The sequence below is a fragment of the Nyctereutes procyonoides genome, unplaced genomic scaffold, assembly GCF_905146905.1.
Source record: "Nyctereutes procyonoides isolate TBG_1078 unplaced genomic scaffold, NYPRO_anot_genome, whole genome shotgun sequence".
Taxonomy (NCBI): domain Eukaryota; kingdom Metazoa; phylum Chordata; class Mammalia; order Carnivora; family Canidae; genus Nyctereutes; species Nyctereutes procyonoides.
This window is the reverse complement of record NW_026575125.1, coordinates 81,742,227-81,750,429: the sequence shown is the minus strand read 5'-3', so window position 1 is coordinate 81,750,429 and position 8,203 is coordinate 81,742,227. Positions and strand designations below refer to the sequence as shown.

Below are 8,203 nucleotides of genomic sequence, written 5' to 3'. Positions count from 1 at the left end.
TTTAAAGACAAGACCTTTATCAAGAGTGCTGGCCACAAAGCACAATAGCCAAGGGGAGCAGGGGCACTTAATTACTGAGGGGGCCACCAAGAGTCAGAGCTAGCAATTTGACACTGAGAAACAAAACAAGGGCCATAGACAAAAGATCAAGAAGTCATAAGTTGACAACACAAGAACAAATTGGGTTATGATAAGAATGTAGTGAGATGGTGCTTGTCAATTAGCCCAGTACCTGTGACATAATACATAATCAGTAAATGTCAGCCATTACTATGATTACTATTGTGGGTCAAAATGAATGGTTCAAGATGGATACTATTAACAGGGCAAGGGCCCTGGAGACCCATTTTGGGTGCTATGAGTTGGGGCATATGAAAAGGGTGGTTTAGGAGTGGGCATCACTCTCCTTATAGGTTCCCCTGCCAGGTGAAATGGGACCAGGGCTTCCTCACGTTTGCCTGATGACATGTGGCAAGACACTCTAAGGTGTTTTTGAGGTAGGATATGGTTTCTCCTGCCTAGACTGCTCCCTGGACCAGGAACTAGGGCTGGCCTCAATGGCAATAGGAGTTCAGAACCTCACACACCGAACACTCTTGAAGTCCACACTTCTGATTGTCAGGGCAAGTCATAGGCATGTAGGATAGAAGAGAAGGACAAGTCAAACAACTGGGAGTTGGGGGGGGGTGGGATGTGCCTGGAGGGGGAGGCTGAAGGGGGGAAGGTCACAAGATTTATGATGTAATTGAATGGAATGGGTCCAGGAACCAGTCCTCAAGTTAGCAGCAGAGTCAGACATCACAGGAGAAGATTCCAGAAAGCATTACTTGTTGGTGGGGGCCTTGTTATGGCCTGTGCTCTGTCGAAGGTGGTCATGCAGACCCTCTTGAGGGTCTCCATGCTCTTTCAGGTAGTAACAGCGTTTGGGAACATGCTGGTGCTGGGAGTGAGAAAACAAACAAACAAACAAACAAACAAAAACCAGCAGAGGTAAGAGCCACACTTACTATGATAAGAGAGTTCTGCATGGTTATTGTCAGTAACTTAGCAGTTCAAGAAACTTGGCTTGACCATATACCATGTTAGCGCATAATCTGTGACCGAGGACTAGGCTAGCCAATTTCCCTAGTGATCTGGGTACACAACACATGTGCCTGTAGGTAAGACTCAGCCCCCCCAAAGATGATCCCTCCCTTAGGATAATTGGAGAGTTGGGCCCCAACTGGTTCCCTCACAATCAGAAGACATAGACCTTTAGCCACTCCAGGCTCCCACGAACAGGATCTGGGGAGTTGCTTCAAAATGGTTAATACACCCCCAAATAACTGCCTAGCTAGGCCACTGATGAAACTCCAGCTTGGGGGTTATGGGCTAAAAGCTCAACATCTCCCCCTCATCTCTTCCTTATTCTATTCAAAGCAGCATTCGCCATCACTCCCCACCACTCCCCTTGAGTGTATTTCCCCATCATTACCTCCTCGGTCTGCTGATAAGAGTTCAGTTCATTCTCCATTGCCTCCTCATTATTCCGTTTACAGGCTGACAGCAGAACCTGGCTGGAGCTGCCCGGGGAATCCTTCTCTTCAGCCAGCTGGCACTCAGTGTAGAGAGACCTGTCTATCAGCTCCTTTAGGCTGCCGGCCACCTTCAGGAAGATCCGGCCCATTTTGGTAGTAACAGCTTCCGAGAGTCCTTCCAGAAACCTGGTCCGTAGAATGGCATCAGACCAAGACAAATGTCGGGCCAGCAGCAGGAAGTCAGTGGCGTACTGCCGGACGGACTTCTGGCCCTGCTTGGGGTGGCAAAGAACAGCACTGAGGATGTCTATCTCGGAGAGGGAGTCATATAACCCCTGTGATCTGTTCAGGAAGGATTTGTTTTCATTGGAGAGGGGGTTTCCTACCTCCATCTGCAAGATGGACCACCTCTCCGCTGCCCCCAGATGCAGAGACACCAGAAATGCCATTTTCTCGGAGTCGTTCAAAAAGCCCTTCATTTGCTTCTCCTCATTGACCTCCATCTCCTCCTCCACCGAGCAGGCACCCCGGGCTGCTTCCTGTTCTTCTAAGAGGTAACAGAGTGCTGGGGTCAGCATGCCAAAGGATGGGACTTCCTCTGGTGGTGGCTTCATTGTTTCGGCGGTTGGGGCAGTTGTGCATGGTGTGGACTTTGATCCAGACGCTGTGATGGTGACATGAGAAGCAGATGTTTCTCCAGAGTCTGTGGCTTTGATTTCTAGGATGGACATCATTCCAGAGGCAGCGGCTGCCATCTGTGGTGTGGACATGGCTCCTGGGACCGGGCTCCTCATCTGTGGCACGGACATCCCCCCAGGGGCTGTGGCTCTCACAAGTGGCATGGACATCATTCCAGAAGCTGAGGCTGTCATTGGTGGTGCAGGCATCCTTCCGGAAGTTGTGTGTGTTGTTTGTGGCAAGGACATGGATCCAGAATTTGTGACTCTTGTTTGCAGTGCGAACACTGCCCCAGAGGCCATGCTTTTCATTAGTGGCACAGACATGTCTCCAGAAGCCACTGCTGACATCAATGGCATGGACATCGTTCCAGGGGCTGTGGCTCTCATTAATGGCTTAGACATCTCTCCAGAGTCCATGGCTTTCATTTGTGCAGGGGACATATTTCCAGAGGCTGGACCTCTCCATATCTCTGCACACACAGCTTCAGAGGCTGAAGGTCTCCTTAGTGGTGTGGCCATGATTCCAGAGACAGGGGCTCTTACTCGTGGTGGGGACATTACTCCAGAGGTTGGAGCTGCAGGCATCATCTGTGGCATGGACGTTGCTCCAGAGGCTGGGGTCCTCATTAGTGGCAGGGCTACCCCTCCTGAGGCTGTGGCTGTCATTTGAGGCATGGGCATCACTTCAGAGGCTGTGGATCTCATTAGCGGTGTGGACACTGCTCTGGGGACTGCAGCCCTCATTTGTGGCATGGGCATCATTCCAGGGGCTGGAGCCATCATTGGTGGAGTAGACATTGCTCCATAAGCTGGGACTCTCTGAGATGTGGATCTCTCTCCAGACACCGGGGGTCTCATTAGTGGTGGGGACATCTCTCCAGAGGACAAAGCTCTTGTGAGCAGTGCAGACATCTCTCCAGGGTCTGGGGCTCTCATTAGTGGTATGGACATCATCCCAGAGGCTGGGACTCTCATTTTTGGTGTAGACATCATGTCAGAAACTGGTGTTTGCATCTGCAGTGAGGACATCCCTCCAGAGGTCATGGATCTCATGAACGACATGGACATCCTTCCAGAGTCTTGGGTGCTCATTGGCTGACTAGGCATCTTTCCAGAGGCTGTGGCTCTCATTAATGCTGTGGGTATTCCTCCAGGGCCTGGGGCTCCCATTAGAGGCATGGACATCGTTCCAGAAGCTGCAGCTGTCATCTGTGGTATGGACATGTCTCCAGAGGCTGGGGCTTGCATTAGTGGTGTGGACATCCCCACAGAGGCGATGTCTGTCATCTGCCGGATGGACAGAGCTCCAGAAGCTGTGTCTCTCATTAGCATGGTGGAGACCTCTCCAGAAGCTGTGGTTGTGATTTGCTGCATGAACATTGCTTCTGAGGCTTTGGATGTCGTTAGTGGTTTGGACAACGTGCCCGAGGCCATAGCTCTCATTTGTGGCAGGGACATCACTCCTGAGGCTGTGTCTCTCATTAACAGTGTAGACATTGCTCTGGAAGCTTTGGCTGTCATCCGTGGGGTGGACACGGCTCCAGAGGCTGAGGCTCTCATTTGTGGTACAGCTGTCACTCCTGAGGCTGAGGCTCTCTTCTGTGACATAGACATGGTCCCAGAGACAGGGGCTCTCATTTGCAGTGTGGACATTGCCCCAGAGGCTGGGGCTGATAGTTGCGGGGTGGACATCGTCTCAGATGCTTGGGCTGTGATTGGGTGTGTGGACACTGCCCCAGAGGCTGGGACTCTCCTTAGGGGCGTGGACATTGCCCCACTGGTTGTCACTTTCATATAGCCTGTAGACACTGCTCCAGAAGTTCTGGCCATTGTGAACTGTGTAGACATGACTCTAGAGGCCATGGTTGACATTTGCTCAGTGGACATGGCTCCAGAGGTTGTGACCATCATTGGTGGGGTGGACAATGCTGCAGAGTCTGGGACTGTCTTTAGCAATGTTGGCACATTGCCAGAGGCTAGAGCTCTCATGCATGATATGGACATTGGTCCAGAGTCTGAGACTCTCACTGGTGCTGTGGACATCCCCCCAGAGGCTGCTGCTGTCATTGGTGAAGTAGACATGATTTGAGATTCTAGATTTGGTGTTAGCTGTGGAGGCATCACTACAGAGTCTTGGGCTGACATCAGCCGGGTGGGCATCACTCCAGAGGTTAGGGCTGTAATTAGCAGTGGGGACACTGTTTCAGTGTCTGGAGCTGCCTTTGGCACTGTGGATGCCTCCCCAGCATCTGGGACTGACAGGAGTGGTGTAGACATGGCTCCAGAACCTGGAGCTGACATTAGCGGTAAAGATATTCCTCCGGAATCTTGGCCTGACATTAGCTGAGTGGACATCTCCCCAGAGTCTTGGGTGCTTGTTGGCTGGACTGATGTTGTTTCTGAAGCTAGGGCTGACATTATCAGTGAGGATATGGCTTCCGAGTCGGTGCCTGACATTAGCAGTGAAGATATCTCTCCAGAGGCCAAAGCAGTCATTAGGACTTTGGACATTGCTTCAGTGTCTTCATCCGTAATTTGCAATGGTGACATGGCTTCAGAGCCTGGAGCTGGCATTGGCTGTGTGGACATCACTCCAGAGTTTATGTCTGAAATTTGGAGTGAAGATACCTCTCCAGGATCTGGGGCCAGCATCAATGGTGCGGACATCGCTTCAGAGGATGGAGTGCTCATCATAGGTGCGGACATCGCTCCAGAGGATGAAGCTGGCATTGCCAATGGTGAGATCTCTGCAGGATGTGCTGCTGCCATTAGTGCTGTGGACATTGTTCCAAAGTCGGGAATTGTCATCAGCCCTGGGCACATTAATCCAGAGTCTGAAGTGGACAGCAATGGGGACAACGTTCCAGAATCTGAGGCTGGCATTAGCAAAGGGGACAGTGCTTCTGCATCTGGAGCTGGCATTAGCAATGGGGACAGTGCCCCAGAGTCTGAGGCTGGCATCAGTGGTGAGGACAGTGCTCCAGAGTTTGGTGCTCCCATTAGAGGGGTAGACATGGCATCAAAGGCTGGGGAGGTCATCAACTGTGCAGACATCCCTCCAGGGTCTGACGCTGATGTTGAGATTATAGGCTGTACATGGGAATGCAGGATTTGGACCTCCGCTCGAGTCTCTAGTACTGGTCCAGAGAAGGCTGTCCCCCTGTTTCGGCGGTCAACATTTTCTTCCCTCAGCATATTGTTGAATCGGAGTGAATGTAAAGGTATTGACATATCTGCCATGGCCACAAGATAATGTGGAGAGAGTCCCTAAAGTGATGGTATCAGGAAGTCTTGCTGAAGCCCAAATGGCAAGAAAATCTGTAAACGGGAAACAAGTTTAGTAGTCAAAAGCCAGTATTGAAAAGATTGAGGAAAAGACCAAAGATTTGTGACAGAGACCTTTTACACCTGTTGCCAGCTATGTGGTACCAGAAATGGGCCCATCAGGATAAAGAAGCTGTACAGCAATGAATGAACTTAAAGCTGGAGCAAAGATCCCTTCCACCCCTATCGTTTTCAAACCAACCCACTTGGTCACACAGCACAGCTCAGCACAGCACAGCACAGCACAGCACAGCACAGCACAACCTCTCCATTTATAGATGCTATGAACCTCTGCTAGCTAAGCCTACAGGAGTCTGGGCCAGCCTGGATCAAATGAAGCAGCAGCGCCACCTTGTGGGAAATTGTAAGAAGTACGGCTTCCTGTCCCACCAGAGCACTCACAAGGCAGCCAAAGGACTGGCGGACCTGCAGGAGAAAGCCCTTTGTCCCATGCTGATCATTAGTTCCTAGGGCTCATTGAGACCTGCCCGGGGTTGAGTCTTCATTCTGCTACTCCGATGGCCCTGAAGGTTTCTCTCAGGAAAAGCAAGGCACTTATCTGAGCCACAAACTGAAGATCCTATTTATGATCACAGCATTCCATGAACTGAAAATCCTGTGTATCATTTTCATTACTGACAAACACCACAGCCACTACTATTACCATGTGTTGCTGACTTAGTGTGTTCCAGGCACTGTACTTAGGCAACTGCATACAAGTTCAAACTGTAAGGTATGGAGATTTGCAAGCAATATCCCATTTGAATCTGATACCCTGTGTGATGGTATTATTCCCATTTTACCAGCTTTCTCAGATTAGTCAGGGTTGGGGCTAAAATAGGATCACTGTGATAGTAAAACTTGTATGATTTTACTATCACGTCCTCCTCGGGGTTGTCTAACCTTTGGCATCCCTAACACTTCATTAAGTTACTGTTCCGACATCTCTTGAATAGTCTATAGCTTGTACAGATTTCAAGTTTCTGTGATGACGCTTGGATAGGCAGTCCTAGAGTTTCACCCCCACCTGCCCACCCCCATAAGTGGCCCCAGAAGGGGATTCTTGGCACATAGCTTGGAAAGGAACACACATATCACACAATGTCAATGCATTCCCACAGCCTGCCCATGCCAAAAATGGAACACTTATTTGACAATGTCACAAAAGTCATCAATTTCATGGCATTATGCCTCCATAATAATAATGAGATTACTAGCAACAGAAAGACCAACAGTGAACATTTCTTGAGCATGCATTGACTGACAAGCACTCCACTAGGCACTTATATGCACCATCTCAATTGGTCCCTACAACAAAGCTAAGAGATTTTGGTACTCCATCTTCATCTTACAAACAAGTTATCTAAGGCCCAGAGAAGCTTAATAATTTGCCTGCAGTCACACAGATCACCAGGTACATTCCATGCCAGAGCCTCCCTACTATGCCATAATGTGCTCTCACTGTACTGTAATGATCCACCGTGTCTGCCTTCTCTTCCTCTTAGTCACATCATCCACAGCCCTCCCACCCATCTTTAGCCTGGACAGCCCTGAAACAGGGCACAGTAAGAGAAATACTAGCCTCCTGCTGGCACCTTGATTACTTCAATAATCGGTGAAATGGGAAAGATGAGTCAAAAGACCATTCACAGATGTCCACTTCTCATCTTCAGAAAAATCCCTGAACATGCTACAGTTTCCCACCAGGCAAAACCCAGGAAGATCTTACCTTGCCAGTTAGGGAGAAGAGAGTATGTCCTTTGCGCCCCTGGCTCTTTCAGGCTGGCCAGTTTACTTATGCCCCATGCCCAGCCAGTTCATTAAAGTAAGACCCAGTACCAGCAGCTGTTCTCTGCAATCTCCCTTAGCTATCCCCTGCCACGCCCCCCTCCTGCCCGCCAGCCAGCCAGCCAGCCTGCCCGCCCACCCGCCCCACTGCTCCTGACTTGCTAGTGCTTGCTCTGTCTCTCTGGTCCCAGATTCCTGCCTCTATATAGGCTCTGACATTTGCCTCTGGCCACCTTTCATTTGACAGCCCTCCAGAAGCTCCGTTTTAGCACTTGGCCTATGCAATTCCACCTCTCTTCCCCTCACCCCCAATAGTTGCACCAGCCCACTCTGCCCACCTCTGGCTGTCCCAGGGAAAAGAGGAGATGCACGCAATTAAAGAGATGAGACAGAAATGAGACACATCCTCTGCAGCTGAGCAGACCCAGGAGTCCTGGGAACCAGGCAATGTCACCAGTATAATGTGGAAGTGTGGGCAGAGGTTAGAGGTAAGGTGAACCACAGCCACGGCCAGAGGCTGAGTGCAAGCAACAGTCCGGAGAGTTCCAAGAGTTTCAGGTGCAGGGAGAGCAAGGTTTGAGAGGATGGACCGTGGTGCTATTAATAGACGCCTGCCATGGTAATAACAAAAAGCCAATTTGCCCCAGTGTCAGATACATGGTGGGGAATCTGGCAACAAGTGTCCCTGCCACAGGGCAAGAATATGACTGCGAAGCTCTAGGGTGCACAGACAGCCGGCAAAAAAAGCACACCATTCTTGAGCATGCCAGGTGAGGGTTTGCTCACAGAAGCAGGGCTCCAGCCTGCTTTCTACATCTGAGGCACAAGGTCAGAGTAGAACTAGCAGAAAGGTTTACCAGAGCCCTCGAACTGTCCAAATCATGATTCTTTTAA

At 50.3% G+C, this 8,203-nt stretch overlaps 1 protein-coding gene across 1 annotated transcript; it reads right to left on the bottom strand.

The window, feature by feature from the left end:
- Positions 1 to 823: 823 nt before the first annotated feature.
- Positions 824 to 5,428, bottom strand: RTL9 (retrotransposon Gag like 9). Its single transcript, XM_055337499.1, has 2 exons — positions 1,475 to 5,428; positions 824 to 940 (listed from the first exon to the last, which is right to left on the bottom strand). The coding sequence occupies exons 1-2, from the start codon at positions 5,426 to 5,428 to the stop codon at positions 824 to 826; spliced, it is 4,071 nt and encodes a 1,356-aa protein (XP_055193474.1).
- Positions 5,429 to 8,203: the final 2,775 nt, after the last annotated feature.